This window comes from Equus quagga, chromosome 12 (assembly GCF_021613505.1).
Source record: "Equus quagga isolate Etosha38 chromosome 12, UCLA_HA_Equagga_1.0, whole genome shotgun sequence".
NCBI lineage: Eukaryota > Metazoa > Chordata > Mammalia > Perissodactyla > Equidae > Equus > Equus quagga.
The window spans coordinates 15853498-15870318 of record NC_060278.1 but is presented as its reverse complement, the minus strand read 5'-3'; the positions used below and the strand labels follow the sequence as shown (position 1 = coordinate 15870318).

Sequence of the window (16821 nt, the reverse complement as noted above, 5' to 3'; positions counted from 1 at the left end):
CTCAAATCTCCCTTGTGAACTACTGGAGCAAAAAAATTGCAATACATTTTCTATTCCCCATGCATTTTACATTCACTCCTAACAATATAAGTAACCTATTTATTAATTTGTTATGATTCCAATTAAGGTGCCTTCGATCTATAACTTTTATCCTTAAGCTCCTATTCTACTGTCTTTTCTAGCATTTATATCATGAAGGGTGGTCTTAGCCCAGAGATGAAAGGAAGGAAAGAAGGAAGGGAAGGAACAAAGAAGATTTTCTTAAAAACACTATTCTTTCATTTGCATGAGACTTGACAAGATAAATCCCGCCCACCACACTCAAACAAAAATGTAGTTTGTAGTGACAGAATTTTATGTTTACTTTAAGAAACCTGGAAGTGTGTATTTCTTCATAAACAAATTATAAAAATGCAATCCCATTAGTACAGGAAATTAATAAGTACCTTTCCTTCTCAAGCCTCAATCATCTTATATATAAGAAGATTTGGACTCAATTGTTCTATGACTCTTAATGCGAGCCAAGCTTTGAAATTTCTTTGTGATTTTTATTATGACAATTCATACTGTTATTTATTCCAGTGACTTTATTTCCAAAGGTAGTTTCTCAGTTGGAGAAGCAGTTCAGAGTCATTTTGAGCTCCGTTAAACTCATTGCTTAGAGCTGTGATTACTTTCAGGTCCTAATTAAATGGGCAAATCTCTCTTACGCATCTTGTTTGGGAAGTCACAGGCAATCAAAAGTAGTTTGATATTATGATTGATGAGCATTATTTGATTTCTGCTGTCCAACAATGTGTATACTCTTTATTATCTATGAATTGTCTTATTGGCATAGGATATACTTTCTGTGGCAGGGTGGTGGAAAGGGATCATTAAATGAAACATTACATGCTTTGTCTTTGAGAGAATGTTTCATTTGAAACAGAAACATGACAAACATACCATGTGCGTGTTACTATAGAACCGAAAAGCCCTTTCCAGTTGTTTACACTTCGGATGCAAAATGGCAATTTGACATAGACTAACAGTGTGATGTGAGCATCTGCGTAAAAAGGCTACATATGGAGCATGCCCAGTGCGGTGAGTGCGTCCTCCGCCCTCCCCCTCCAGATCTCTGAAGATAAGGCTTGAACTTTACACTTGCAAATGTCACTGCATACGTTCTGCACTAGGTTTTTTTTTTTTTAAAAGGTTCTCTTACAACTAATTTCCTTGAACGATCCAAGAGCGGGGAAGAGAATCCTTAGGGTAGTAAGGTGCATTAAGTTCAGAACGAGTTGATGCCTGTCTTTGAATGCACTTGAAGTGTTCTTTATTTTTAAAGCAATATAAAGCATTCGAGGGTTTGTTTTCCCCCCTGGAATGGGAAAATAAGAATCTTCTTGGATTGCCGTCCTCCGGGGTAGGGAGTGAAAGCCCCGGAGGCAGAAAGGGACGGAGAAGAGGGGCTTGCCCAGAGCATGGATAGCAAAGGAGCAGAGGTTCTCCAGGGCTCGGCGCGCGCTGAGGATCTGTGCCCGGGGCTGCAGCTGCGGACGAGAAAAGCGCTGTCTGGCTAATGAAGGCCACCTGGATCAGGCTTCTGAAAAGAGCCAAGGGAGGAAGGCTGAAGAATTCGGATATCTGTGTAAGCTCAAGGGCTTTCGTTTGGGGGAGACGTTATTTGGTTGTCGCTACTGCTGTTGCACTGAGTGCTGGCAGGGGCTCCCGCGATTTAGTAATATGATCCTGATTGCTAGAGAGGGAGCCAGGGAGAGTCCTGTAATTTTCGGAGCTCTTTTTCCCCTGTCGTGATTTATTGCTGTCGGCGATATCCCGGGCAGGTGTTTTCTGTAGCCAGCTTTCCTGAAACCTCTATTTAAAGGTATTGAAAAATGTGTGGCTTAGAAATTGAGTGAAGCTGGCTGCTGTCGTCTCACAGTTTTGTCAGAGAAGGTATCAGGTGAATAACAAGGGTACAAAAGGATGCTTAAGATTCAAGTGGGAGTCATCTCACGGTTGTGACATTTCAGAGAGTTCAAGTTCCTAACTCAGACTTTCTTTTAGGTTTTTTTATTAGACGTGCCTTCTTTTGAGTTGTAGATACGTGCGTTAGCTTGTAGATTGTTCTTGAAGCTATCCTTGAAACCCGCCTATGCCCTTCAGCCCGGCACTGCACCACGGAGCTGGTTTAATTATAAAGGAACTTCATCTGGCTTCCAGAAAGGATACTCGTTGGAACATAAGGCTTGGGAAGGAATGGGAACTTGGTAGGCACCGCTAGCCTAGTGAATGGTCTGCAAACCAGAGCAGGGTTTTTCCAGATGGTTTGCCACAAAATGGATTATTTTCTCCTCTTTTCAGGAATTTATAGCACAATCTAGGAAGCTCACTGCCATGTCGAGGAGACTTTTCCAATGCAAACATCATAAATGGAATCTATTTTAAAATGTACATTTTCCTCCCAAGGGTTCGGCAGACTCCTACACCAGCCGTCCATCTGACTCAGATGTTTCTTTGGAGGAAGATCGAGAGGCAGTGCGCAGAGAAGCAGAGCGACAGGCCCAGGCGCAGTTGGAAAAATCCAAGGTAAAACCATTTCTCCTCTGCCAAGTGCTGTCTTTGCCAGTTGTGCTGGGCCTGCGATGGGCCACCTGTGGAAGTTTCTCCTAAAGCGAATGTTTGGTTACTTATGGTCTGGTTTAAAAGAGATGCAGGATATGGAGCATGTTTTCTACCTTGGCAGAAAGAGGAAGTGTGATATATAAGAGTGGTCCTGCCTTTATGTTGTTTTATAGTCTAAATAACTCATTTCCACGAGTGGATTGTTTATTTAGACACAAAAAAGGACCTCTGAATATACACAGAGGAAAAACCATCTAATATCAAAATGATTTTCCTTCATTTTTTCCAGTAAACCATGTCTGTTTAGAAAAATAAACTTTCTTCAAGCTAATGTTTATTTTCCTAGATTTGAAAACCTTCCCCCCAAATTTTACTCTGTCGGTGTTTTATAATAGTCTTATACCTAAAAAATGGATTTCATTATGCTTTTCAAAAATAAAGCAACAAAGGATTTATTAATTAAAAATGTTTCTTCCCTCGGAGCACCTTCTTCTCCATCCCATAATAATAAAGTGCGTATGTATGGAAGGGGGACTGGAAATCAGATTTAAAATATATAAGTGCAGGCTTGAGCTGAGATTCAATTCTAGTGTTCCATTTCACTAATTACAAAGATTAGAATTCATCTTCCCATGCAGTTGTTCCAATAGCAGCTATTCCTAAAGCATACATTGTTCAAGTTCAAGGTACCTTGGCTTGTGTGATACTCAGTAACTTTTAAATGAATGTATTTTGACACGGTTGTTGGTTTTCTTTTGAAAAAATTACTGCTTTGAAAAAAGAGTAAGTACTGTGTTGATCTTGCGGAAAAAAAAAATCAAGGATAACATTAGAATACTTCTGCTGGCTGCTTCGTCTCTGAGATGAGTCAAATCTGTGTGTGTTGCTATGGGAATCGTGGAGTGGAGACGGTGGTTCGAATGCACGGACAGCCCTTATGTAATATTCATGACCTCCAGCACAGCTGCCATAGTAGTTTACAGGGGAACTGCCAGGAGACCTTGACTTTTAAAAAGCAGTATTTCTGTACGTCAAAACAGTGTTCTCACTTCAGTGGCAAGGAAGTCATCTCCAGGTCTGACAGTCTTGACTGCAAGATGGCTCATAAACAGCAGGAGCAGGCAGCTGATAAAGCAAGGTGTGGCCATTAACGAATCCGCTTTACCAACGTTAACCATTGAAAACATTATGATGCAAAACAACCTGGGTGAACCTGGAGGACATTAGGCTAAGTGAAATAAGCCAATCACAGAAGGACAAACGCTGTGTGATTCTTCTTACAAAGCACCTACAGTAGTTGAACTCACAGGAGCGGAGAGTAGAATGGGGGTTGCCAGGGGCTGGGGGAGGAGGAAATGGGGAGTTGCTATTCAACAGACATAAAGTTGCAGTTATGTAAGATGCATAAGTTCTACAGATCTGCTGTACAACCCTCTGCCTATAGTTAACAGTTAAAAATTAGTTAAAAGGGTAGATCTCTTGTTAAATATTCTTACTACAATAAAAAAAATTATGAAGTTGAAATTAAATAACGAAGAAAAATGACGATGCATGATCAGTAAAGTTCATTGCCACAAGTATGTTTCCATTTAGAATCTGAATTCTACTTTCTATATTTTGCACCAAGGTGCAAAGAAAAGTCAAGAAGAAAACTAACAGTTTGTATTCCAGAAATAAGAGTGTTCTGTTTGCACTAATTTATTCATGTGGTTTTCATGTACCAAAATTAAACAGTTTCTCAGATTTATACCACATCATCATACAACTCAAGGCCTTGTAGATTTGGTTTTCAAAGCATTTACTAATCTATCTGGACATTTTTGCCCGTGACTCTGTGCGGCAAGTCCCGAGTTAAGCGCCACAGCTGCATAGAACTTTTAAATATCTTTAAATATCTTTCACCCCAGGGTGGATCAAAATGTTGATCCTAAATCAAACCAGGTTCATATTACTTGTCATACAGCCTAAAAAGTTACAAATGATGTAGAAGATGAAAGAAAATGAAGAGAGTTTAAAACAAAGGCGAAATAACTGAAGGGCTCTTTACCATGTTTAATGAAAATAGTTAATTTACCCTGGTTTTTCTGCTTTAAAATTAGGTCAATATCTTAAACCTTTGATGTATCCAGATGAGTTACACTGGGGTAAGTGAGAATTTGAATATGCTGGAAAAGAAGATAGAAGGACTAGGATTTAAGTTTGCTTTATGTTAAAATCATGGTTTGGTAGGTCTGGTTTATTAATTCCAAAATTCTTGAAGAAGGAATGCAAAAGAGGGATTGTAGATGGCTCATTCATTGGGTTATTTTTATCTAGTTCTCTCCATCATGGCTTTGTGGGACCTATTTGAAAATGAAGGCTTAAAGTTTAAAAACATGTGAATTCATCGTTTAATAGTTTAAAACCCTTCGCACGTCCATTTTGGAAGAATCACAAGTTTTCTACATTTATTTTGTAACCATCATTGCATCTGCTCAAGCAGAAAGACTTTATAAGCGGGTTCCAATGTTCAGATCACGTGCAGGAAGTCTGTGCAAATGCTTGGAATAAAGCTCGGCAGTACTTTCAGATTCTGGCCCTCTATAAATACGAACTACATTATCCATTAATTGCCTTAAGAATACATCTATGAAATAATTTAATAATAATAAGGATAAGGTGATTGGTGAGCAGTGAGACTAGAGACACTGCCTTTTGAAAATAAGTGACCTATAAAAGGTTATATAACCAGGCCCTCTGTGTTTCGAATAAAACATAATACTTTTCACTAGCACTTTGTATGGCTTCTCTTAAACTGGTAAGCTCTACATTGAACAGATTATATATTAATTTTGAGCCAAGTAAGTATCAACTGACGTGACCTTGTTTTTTAATTTGCTTTTTTCTGATCCCAGTTGCCTGTTCTGATCGTGTTCAGTTTTGCCATACTTTGCAAATCTTGCCTTATTTAAGCTGGTGCTCTTTGATTTTTGCCTTAAAGACAACTGGTATAGGAGTTTAAGTTATTCCCGTATTGATCTTTTTTAAAATACAGCTTTATTGAGATATAATTCACTCATTTAAAGTATATAATTCAGTGGTTTTTAGTATATTCAGAGTTGCACAACCATCACTACAATTTTAGAACATTTTCATTGTCCCCCAAAGAAATCTCATGTTCTCAGTTAGCAGTCACTCTCCACTCTCCCCAACCCCCTCAGCCCTAGGCAACCCCTGTTCAACTTTCTGTCTCTATAGATTTGTCTATTCTGGACATTGCTTATAAATGGAATCATACATTAGGGGCTCTGTTCTGACTGGCTACTTTCATGTATATAATATTTTCAATGTTCATGACTGCTATAGTGTGTATCAGTACTTCATTCCTTTTCATTGCTGAATGATATGCCATTATATGTATATATCACATTTTATTCATTTATCCGTTGGTGGACATCTGGGTTGTTTCCTCCTTTTAGCTATTGTGAGTAATGCTGTTATGAACATTCATGTACAAGTTTTTTTGCATGGACTTATATTTTCATTTCTCACATGTACATATCTAGAATGAAATTGCTGGGTCATAGGATCATCTTTTTTATTTTTTGGTGAGGCTGAGCCAACGTCTGTTGCCAGTCTTCCTCTTTTTACTTGAGGAAGATTCCCTCTGAGTTCACATCCCTGCCAATCTTCCTCTATTTTGTATGTGGGACACCCCCAGAGCATGGCTTGGTGACCAGTTTATAGGTCCCGGCCCAGGATCCGAACCTGTGAGACCTGGGCCACTGAAGCAGAGCGTGCAAACTTAACCACTACACCATCGGGCCAGCCCCATGATCATCTTTTTTTAATTGAGACAATAACTCTCTTCTTTTCCCCCTCACTCCCCAAAAATGATCTCTTCTCTACATGCAGAGACTCTGAGTTGGGAAATCTGGATGTGGAAGGGATTGGAGCAGGTATGAAACAGGTTCAATGCGATATTCTTAGCAGAATGGATTAACATTAAATTTTAAGTCGATTGTTCCTTCATTAGTGGATGTCTACTGGATTAAAGAAATTGTATTAGGCACAGTTGGTGAGCAGAGGGATTTCAAAGCCAAACCACAGAGAAGAAACAGGCAGATCTTTTGGCTGCAGGAAGCTACTGTTTGTTTAGGGAGAAAAGTCTTGGCCTTAAGTCATGCTAATAAGAAGTAGAATGGAAGTACCTTAGGGGGAGTAGAGAAGTCTGTGAGCATCAGAGGAAAGGACTGCACCCTGTTGGCAGAAACAGAAAATCCTTCTTGGAGGAGGTGGTGATTTAAAACTAGACGTTACAGGATGGACAGATGGAGTTTAGCTGAGAAAGTAGGGAGTGGGGAGTGGAGAAGAAGGAAATGCTTCCTAGACTTAGTAAGTAATGTCAGTAAAGGCCAATATGAAGAAAGGCTTGGCTGCAAAAAAACATGGAACCTTCCAGAGAAAGGTCAATTTTTTGAGATCTTGCCAACTAGAAAATTTCTTTATCCTAGCCTCACATTTAATTAATAGTTTGACTGGGTATAGTATTCATATATGAAAAACATTTTCTCCTTCAGAAATTTCAAGACATTATTTTGTTGTCTTCTAGCTTCCAGCACTGCTGTTATGATTGCCGATGTCATTCTGTCTTTTGGAGTGGTTTTTTGTTTTTTTAATTTTCTCTAATATGTTGAGAACTGTTCTTCCTTTGGTATTTTGAAGTTTTGCCTTCTTGTGGGTCTTATGATTTATTGTGCCTGGCGTCTCATATGAATGTTCATTGTGAGGGGCCAATCACTTTAGTTCTGCAAAGTGTCTTATTTTTTGTGTGTGTGATAATTTTTTCTCCTGCGTTTTTCTCTTTTTCTGGTTCTCTAGTTTGTCAGATGTTTAATTAGAGCTTTCTTCTCTACTCATTTTTTTCTCTTCTATCCCTCTGTCTTCTACTGAGTTTTTCTCTACTTATCTTCTAAGCCATCTATTGAAATTTTTATTTTTGAAAATTTCTGGTTTCTAAGAGCTTTCTTCTCCTCTCCCCTTTCGTAGCATCTTGTTTTTATTCCATGGCTGTAATGTTTTCTCCTGTATCTCTTAAGATACTAATTTTTTAAACTTTCTGTACTGTCACTTTTTTAAGCTTAATTTTTATTTGATTTTGTTTTTATATACTGGAGATTTTCTTCAAAGGTTTGATATTTGGTGGTCCATTCATAATTCAGAGTGAGACATTGTACAGCTTACTGGAAGCTCTGAGTACAATGGCAATGCCTCTTGACTGCTGGTCTTTTATAGAGTAATTAATTGGTAGGGAGATGTCTTTATGTCTAGCTTGTGTCCCCAGAGAGGAGCCCCCAGTCTCCTGGTACTTTATATTCTCACTCTTTCTACTCTGTCAATTGCCACTGTCTACTGTTTCTATATTCTGCATTTTTTGTCTACTCCCATCTCATTTCCTGTTCTTTATGTCTGTGGGTTTATACTTTTTCCAAAAAAATATATTTTCAGGCGGAAGCATATGTTCAGTTGACCGTGTTTTATTCCTCATATCTAGCACTGAACATACTATAAAAGAGAAAAATGTTTCTCTTATGGTCTTAGTCCATAAATGGCTTAAACATTGGGAGAATCCTACCCAACTGGAAATATTCCCCTAACTCGCCTTTGCACGAGAAAGAAACATGAATGTGTTTATGTATGTGTTCAACCCAAAGATGAATTTTTATTTCCAAAAATGTTAAACATGTTTTAAAAAGATGTGTCTTATTGAGAAAATTACATGGGAGGTAGGAAAGAAGTGTACATATATGCCTATATTTCATACTTTCTTAAACCCACAAGATAGACTATTGGAAAGAATCCGAACAGCATGTGGCAGGTATTAAACTATAGACGGCTGCTCTTAGGGAAAAATTGCCTTTAACTGGTAAAAGACAACATCCAGCAGGGAGATCTCATCATAGAAAACATGAAGGGTGGCAGACATTCTTAGGAAAATCTTATTTAAGCTAACATTATTTTCCCGACATTGATTTCAATGTCGTCTTTTAATTTTTTGCATTGAAAACTTGTCTTATCTCTTTTGCTCATAGCAGTTACCTTCCAAATGGAGCTAGAAAGCTGGCTAAATATTTCTAATTTCCAGCGGCATGGAGTAGTTTATTGTTCAAATACACATTAGCTTAGATTGCATTTTTTTCCTAACTGTGAGAAATAAGAAGTGTGTGAAAGCCCCCTGGATCTGGGTTAGACTTGCACGTCACCTCGTAAATATGACTGGGTAGGCACAGTCATATACACTGGTGCTGTAACTCTCCCACTCAACTCAATGATAGCTGACAATAATAGTAATAAGAATAATTTATTGCGTGCATGATTTATTGCCTGCGCTGCGTGATTCCTGCTCATTTTAGACAGTTGGAAAGATATAAAAGGGAAAAACAAAGCTTTGTGTCTTTAGAGCATTTTGAAATACCTTTGAGTAATTATGGTCGTGCGGTATATACAGCATTGATTCCTATACTGTCTTTTACATCGGAAAAATCCTTATTCATCTCAGTTACCTTTTGCTACGGAACCAACAGCTCTCAGTTTAGTGGCTTGAAGTCACCACCATTTTTACTTAGGTCACAGTCTTCCTCCGTGCATCACTGGCCAACTGGAGGGCAAACTGGTGACCAGGTGATCTGGGATGGCCCCTTGTATGTGTCTGCTGGTCAGCAGCTGTCAAATTGGGTGTCTCATTCTCCTCTGGGTGGTCTGTCATCTTCTAGCAAGCTGGTTGGCTCATTCTCATGCTGGTCTCGGGGTTACCAGCACAAGAGAGAACAAGCCTCAGTGGGTGATATTCAAGTCTCTTCTCGTGTCATGTTTGCTGATGTCCTATTGACCGAGGCAAGCCGGGGCAGTCAGTGTGGAAGGGGACTACCAAGGGCATGGATTCCGGCCCTGGAATCGTTGCAGCCATTTTCTGCAAACAATCTGCCACACCCATCTTTTTTCTCTCTTTCCTCTTTCAAAGAAGAAATGTCTCCATACCTTTTAAGATAAGCAACCTTGTCTTTCCTCCCATCTCATCTTGCCCTTCCTGTTACTGCCAACCTTAATCACACCAAGCTTTGTCCTCCTGTTTCCATTTCTTTCATGTCTTCTCCACTTCCTTGAAACTCATTTCTGCCTCTATCGTTGGTCTCTAGTGACTTTCTAATCCAGTTCATTGACCTTTTATTAAGCGTTCCCTTGACCTCTCTGTAAACCTTGTCTTGTTTTTCTTCTCTGCTAGGTCAACTTTGTCTTGCAGGTGCTGGTTACAGCACAAATCTATTTCTACCACCTCTCTGGTTGTTCCATTTCAATCTCTTCTGCTGCTTCCCTCCACTGAAGTTTGGAAGTCCATCCAACCAAATGCTCAGATCTTGACCTTCTGGCTTTTTATGCTTTAGGCATGCCTTTGGTTTTCAAACTGTTGCCTTCCTCAGGAGCTGCTGCAGAGGCAAAGGGGTGCCCAGTAGGATGTGTTCCATGCACTCCTCCCAGGTTCAGTTAAACCAGCTCTCTCTTCATTCATTTGATATATTGGGACTTCCATGTAAGCTTTTCTTTGAATATAGAGCTTCACCTCCGTAATGAGTTTTAAAGTACCGCCATCTTTCCTTTTACCATCTCATCCTTCTCCTGGCTTCCAGCATCACTTTAAGTCTGTGCCTCTGCCCCTGACCTCTCTCCCCATTGTTAGCATCTCTATCAGTTTTGCCCCCATTTAAAATCAAGCTCTCCATTTCTTCCTTCAAACTCTCTCTTATCTTCATTTTCCTATATCTGTCAAGGTTAACTTCATCCTCCCAAGCTTGAACCTTAGTCCAAGGGTCAGTAAGTTTTTCCTGTAAAGGGTCACATAGGAAATGTGTTAGGTGGTGCAGGTCATGTGATCTCTGTTGCAACTACTCAACTCAGGGAAATCTGGATTTGGATTGCATCTCTATGTGAACTGTCTGCTTGACCTTTTGATAAATTATGTGTGAAGCTCAGTCATGGTTCCAGTGATAATTGTATGGACTGGTACATGTTGTGCACAGGCTTCCCAGTCAGGGGACTGGTATGGGCATAGACAGCTGGAACTCACGGCTCCTGCCGTCAAGTTCAGTGTCTGATGGGGAGTCTGTATTAGAAGTTATGAGACCATTATTTTAATTTCCTCTTTAATGTGTATGGTCACCATACGCTATTATATGTGGTCACTATCATATTTGAGTTATCTGTTTATAACTAGGTGTGAGTGCTATATGGCAGATCTGTAATGTCCAGTGGCTGCAGACCCCCAGCTCACCATGTTGGGTCGGTTGCATGCCCATCCATCCCCTTGACTAAGGCATGTGTCCTCCTGAACTAGACTTGGAGCTCCTGGAGAGGAAAGGAGTGCTCCACACTTCTTAATCTCACTGGTACAGATTCCTGCCTCAGTTATCAAGAGCAAGTTAATGCACTCTCTTGATCTTCTCACATGCTGTCTTCTCAGTAACACCTGAGTATTTTAGGAATAAATTACATATTGTAACCTACTTCTTTATGGTTATATTTCTCTTGGCAATCCTCCTACAAGTAAAGTTTACCTTTCTTATGGGTAAGAGTTACATGTTTTAAAGAGAAGCTGATACTCTAATTCAGTGCTCTCTTACAGATTTATGGGTTTTATTAATGGACGTTCTAGAGGGCTAAGGTTTGCTCACATTTCAAACTGCACTCTTAAGTAAGAACCCTTATAAGGACTGTTAACATAATACAGACTTCTGGCTATTTCAAAACCATAAATGGATTGGGAAAGGATTATTATAAACCTTCAGCTCAAGCCTTTTTATTTTTTTCTTAGAGAGCTGTAACTGAGTATCTTCGTATTATTATAAACACAGCTATAAATACATGATTGTTCCTCTACTTTTTCTCTCCAATATGAAGGGGGAACAACACAAAGGCCTTTACACGGAACGTAAAATAGTCAACCTCTCTTTGCTCTTGACTTTTTGCCCCACCAACAGCTAATGGAAAGATGTTGAAAACTGTGAAAGAGTAGAATTTATTCAATTAGCAAACATTTGATGAGTAGTATTGTGCTATTGAGCTAGGAACTAGAAGAAGGGAAATCAAAGATGTGTTAGATATGGCTTCTCCCTCAAGAAGCTCATAGTCTAATGATGACGCCAGAGTTGTGTGTCACTGACTGAGAGTAATGTGGTAAGTGTTAAATTAGCATAGTGTGACCCAAATGCTGTAAAAATGGTGTGCGGGTGGACTTCAAAAGTGCTGGGTGGGGTGGCGGTGGGGGTGGCTGGAAGACGGGAGGGCGGACACTTGGGACTCTAGGTGCCCCCACTGTTATGTGAGTGTTTCTTTGAGGACAGAGCCTTTGCTGACCAGCGATGTGCATTTCTAAGGTTAGCAAGATGGGTTGGTAATGGAGGGGTCCAACAAAGGCTGTTATTTTGGCTTAATTTTGTTTAACTCCCGCTTAATTTATCTTTAACTAACCACACTAAAGTATTATATTTTATCCTCAATTATTTTGACGTGTACAGCTCAGTGATATTAACTCCGTCCACATTGTTGTGTAACAGGTCTCTAAAACTTTGTCATCTTGCAAAACTGAAACTCTATACCTAGTGAACGACAACTCTCCATTTCTCCCTCCCCCAGCCCCTGGCAACTGCCATTCTACTTTCTGTTTCTATGACTCTGACTGCTCTAGGTACCTCCTGTAAATGGAATCACACAGTGTTTGTCCTTTTGTAACTGGTTTATCTTACTCAGCAGAATGCCCTCAAGGTTCATCCGTGTTGCAGCCTCTAACAGAATTTCCTTCTTCTTTAAAGGCTGAGTAATATTCCATTGTATAGAGGTACTGTATTTTCTTTATCCGTTCGTCTGTCAATGGACATTTTTGGGGTTTTTTTTGGATATATCTTGGATTTTTGTTTTTAATCCTCCTGTTAGGTGGTACCATCAGCAAGTAGCAATGATAACTTAGTTTGTACGGTGTCTCTGTTTAACTTCCCGTCGTATTACTGTGCGTGGTGCTTGCAGCTTCTCAATGAGAAAGGGAGGGCAGGTATAGTTACCCCATTTCATGGATGAGGAAATTGATGGTGGATATTGAAGGGTCTTGCCCAAGGTCATTGAGCTCTTAAGTGAAGAATTAGCACAAGGACCCAGGCTTCTGTCTGGTAGGATTCTGTTCTTATGTTTTTTCACCTAATCTCTGAGCCCCTCTTAGAAAAATGTAAACTGAGATGCACTCATGTTAGCTCTTTATTTCATGCTCTGGAGGAATTAAAGGAATAAAACATTTCTTTTTTATTTAACAACAAAAGCAAAAAAAAAATAGAAAAGAAAAAACCAAGGCAACCATTAAAACAATTTTAAAAGTAGAAACACAAACTCTGCTCTTTTTTCTGCTGCTGAGTCTAGATAACACAACCAGAGTTCACAAGCAAAATATTCACCTTTTTCCTCCACATTTTAAATTTAGTTTGTGGTCCTTATGCCATTCATTTGGAATGAGTACATTTTTGCATTATTTAAACAAAAATCTTGAGCTAAAATTTCTTGAATCTAAAAGGTTGTTAAAGGACAGGCTTTTAGGATGTATTATGTACTGTATTCTTGGTTAAATGGAGATACAAGTGGAATGCACCTGAAAATATTTGAAAAGGATCTTCTTATAGAGAAATGGGGAAAAAAAATCAAATACGTAGGAAGAAGGTTATATGAATAAAGCTGAAGAAAGAGTTTAAGTAGGGCAAGAGAGAGAAGATTGAAATCACAAAGAAACTATTTGAAAGGAGATTTTATAAGTGTTGTCTGTTCCTGAGGAAAAAAAAGATGAAAGGAACAGTCTAAAAATTATAGCAGCCAAAAATGTAAAGTTAGATGTTATAATTGACTAGAGAGAGATGAGAACATGTTGTAAAGAAAGACTAGGAAACCACTTTAGTGACAGTTTTAAAGAATTTATGTGGCTTAAAAAAGTGTTGTTTTATTTTAACTAAATTCTGTCTTGAGGAAGATGAGTCGCGCAATTAGCTGTCAAAGTTGTTTATGGTCTAGTGATTTCTCCTAATAGTTCCTTCTACTAATGTTTGCAGGATTAACATCCATTGCTGTAAAAAAAAAAAAAAAAAAAAAAAGAGTCCGTTCTTGAGGCTGATACCATGCTCACCTTATCCTTCCAAGATTGGGCCAGAAATGTGTTTGGCAGGAGCTCGGCAAAAATGTAGGCAGTCAGTCAAGTCTTTAGTCTTTTAGCTTTCTAGTTCCATTCCCTGGATTTTAAGCAGCTTAACTCTTCCTTTTGTCATCCTAGAGGAACTGTAGTCGTCCTTCCATGAAATGTTGATTGGACCAATTGTAACCTTACATTTGAGTCAACGTATATTCCTTCCTCACGAAAGTCAAGTTACAAGTTTGTTTACTCAAAGTCAACTCAATGGCACACACATTCACCCAGAATTAATCAAATCTTTGGCATACACTGCTTGCTTAATTCTGTGAGTTTAAGTAGTCTGAAGCGTAGAACAGATCATGTAACAGATACACACAGTGGAATATAGAAATCCTTTGAATAGATGAAAATCTCCACAAGCTAAATTAATGCATTCTTCATTCAACACGCTTGCATTTGTTCACCAGCCTTGTGGTGTGTGTGATGCTAGAGGAGGTAAAATGATTAAGCCTTGGTCGCTGATCTCCAGGAGCTCAGTCTAAGAGGACATTTAAATAGTAACTGTATAGCCATGTACATTACCCTCTTTTTCAACTCCACTTTGAAATGAGAGAGAGAAGTTGAGCACACTGAGGCCCGGGTCCCACAGCTACCAAGGACTGTGTGTGTATTAAGGTTGATGAACTGCCTGCCCTATGTTTCATGTCTATTTGACTACATGGTCTGCCTCTGAGTTGGCTTTTCAGAGGTGGCAATTGAGTCAGCATCCTCTTATCTAAGTGATGAAAAGTCATCTAAAGGAATATATCCCAACCTTAGTTGCTTATTTAAGCTTACCACATTAATAAATGTACACTCCAGCACTAAACCAAGGCATGTACTTTGAGCATGTCTGCTAATCAAAGTTTCACCTATACTCATAAAAACATCTTCAGTATAGAATTTAGTTTGACATTCATTTGAGTTTCACCCTGTCCAAAGGGATTTGGGTTCCAGAAAATACAAGACAAACTGAGAAGGATTTTTAATTTTAAAACACAATCATGTTTATACCTCAAAATGATACTTTAAATTCCTCCTAAACATCTTAGTTTTATAAAACATGAACCATTTGTTTCTTGTCTTAAACTTTTGCTAATTGTCCTGTTAAAATAAAAAAACAAGAATTTGGTAGAATGTAGTATCTTTATAAGAAAGGAGTTTGAAGAATTTTTTTCCCTAAAAATTCATATGTATGTAAAATGTTTTGATATTAGTAAAGCTCAGTCAACTCTTGTTAACTGTATCCCAAGAAAAACTATCAATTCGAGTTAGAAAGATAGGGTACCTTTATAATCTTAGCTCTTGGAATAATTTTTTATATTGCCCTGAAACAGATATGCTGTTCCCTTGGCTGAAAAATGTTCATTGTAACATCACCAATATGGAATCCTTTCCTTAAGGATTTTTTTTTTTTTTTTTTTAGCAGTGGGTCTTCATCTTTTCTGGACCATAAATACCTTTGAATATATGATGAAATCCAGAGAAATGGTCAGCTTACATCCACACAGCTTGGCTTATATTTCCAGGGTCTTCACAAACCCCTGAAACAAATCCGTGTGCGCTAAGGGTTTATCCAAAGTACAAGAACCTTTGTTCAGCATCCCGGCCCCCTTCCAGTTAGAATGGCTGGTGCCTGGGGAACTGTGGGACAGTGCCCTAAGTCTATGGAGTGTTTTCCTTTGCTCTCAGATACTCGAGGAGATTACCACATAAATTCTTCTTGGAGTTCTCATTTTAGCTATGGTGTTTAGTCTAGTGTGGAAGGTTGGGCAAATATACAATGTTCTAAATACTTTCATGTGCTCTATAGCCGTTCTAGTTTTAACAGTTGTCAATGATTACCCATTTCAATGTTTGGTTTTGTTTTCAGATTTTTCAATGGCTTGTATGAAAGTGAACAAAACTGAAAGATCTTTTCAAGTTGAGCAGATAGTGGGAGCAAATCTTTCTGTGGTTTGGCCTGGCCGCATGTCTGCGTTGGTTTACTAGTCTGTGAGTTTTGGAGTTGCTTGGTGTTGTAACTCCCATTAGATATAATCTACATATTTACTCCTGTTTATTCTTGCTTAGGTTGTCTATCTGATTTGGATAACCAGGACACTGACTAGCTGTATGGAGGGGATCCTGCATGCAGGTTACAGAACATGAAGGCTATCTGGTGCCTAATTGTCCTTTTTCCCTGGATTGGATAGAAACATCCTGCCAGCTCTCTGGCTTCCTGGAAAAATAAATGAAATATTCAGTGTTCTAGTCTTTTTCCCACCCAAAGGTTTAGGATTCGTAGGATTCGGTTAAAAGCTTCCCTGTCATTCAGCAGCTGTGTACCTCTGGTCTGGCATGGTCCATCGCTCTGTCCCACCAACCCTCCCTCTCTCCCGGCTTGTCACCTCCTGTCCTTAAATGACCCACTCATGCTTCTTACAGCCCCTCATCATACCATATTGGGTTATGAGTTTCTCTCCGCAAGTGTGTAAACTGGGAGCACCTTGGACTAAGACTCGTCCTGTTGACACAGTATAGGTCTTCTGTATTTGCGGATTGAATAAATCCCACAATCTGCTGAGTGATAGGGAGTGTGTGAATGGAGCCCTAAACCTTTGGATATAAACACATTTTGCCATGTGTGTCTTACAACTTTTTTATCAGGTTATGTCTTTTCTCCACAACAGCATGTGGCCTTAGACGGGGGATTCAGGATGGATAGTTCATTTGTATCTCCGTCCGTTTAGTATAGTGAGTGATATGTAGAATGACTTTTGGTTACTTTAGTGCGTTTTTAATGAAAAATAATATGGAATAGGTTTTGGTGGAGATAACACGAAGAGATCTTTTCAGAAAACTGTTCAGTAGAGTAAACGTTCCCCTCCCCCACGCTGTCATCGCACAAGGCAGGAGGCGAAGGAAGACATGGTAGGAAGCACATCTGAGCCGGTGTGGTTGATGGTCTGCAGGAGATATGGGCCCCCTACAAAGCCAGATTC

At 39.1% G+C, this 16821-nt stretch overlaps 1 protein-coding gene across 6 annotated transcripts in view; it reads left to right on the top strand.

Annotated features, from left to right (window-relative positions):
• Nucleotides 1-16821, top strand: part of CACNB2 (calcium voltage-gated channel auxiliary subunit beta 2) — a 351929-nt gene that overhangs the window by 223883 nt on the left and 111225 nt on the right. For 5 of the 6 annotated variants that reach the window (XM_046679148.1, XM_046679150.1, XM_046679147.1 and 2 more), the window contains one exon: nt 2452-2571. In XM_046679148.1, coding sequence (XP_046535104.1) covers nt 2452-2571 — 120 coding nt within the window. Of the gene's footprint in view, nt 1-1512; nt 1631-2451; nt 2572-16821 lie in introns of those variants that run through there. The other variant, XM_046679152.1, reaches the window with a different exon arrangement.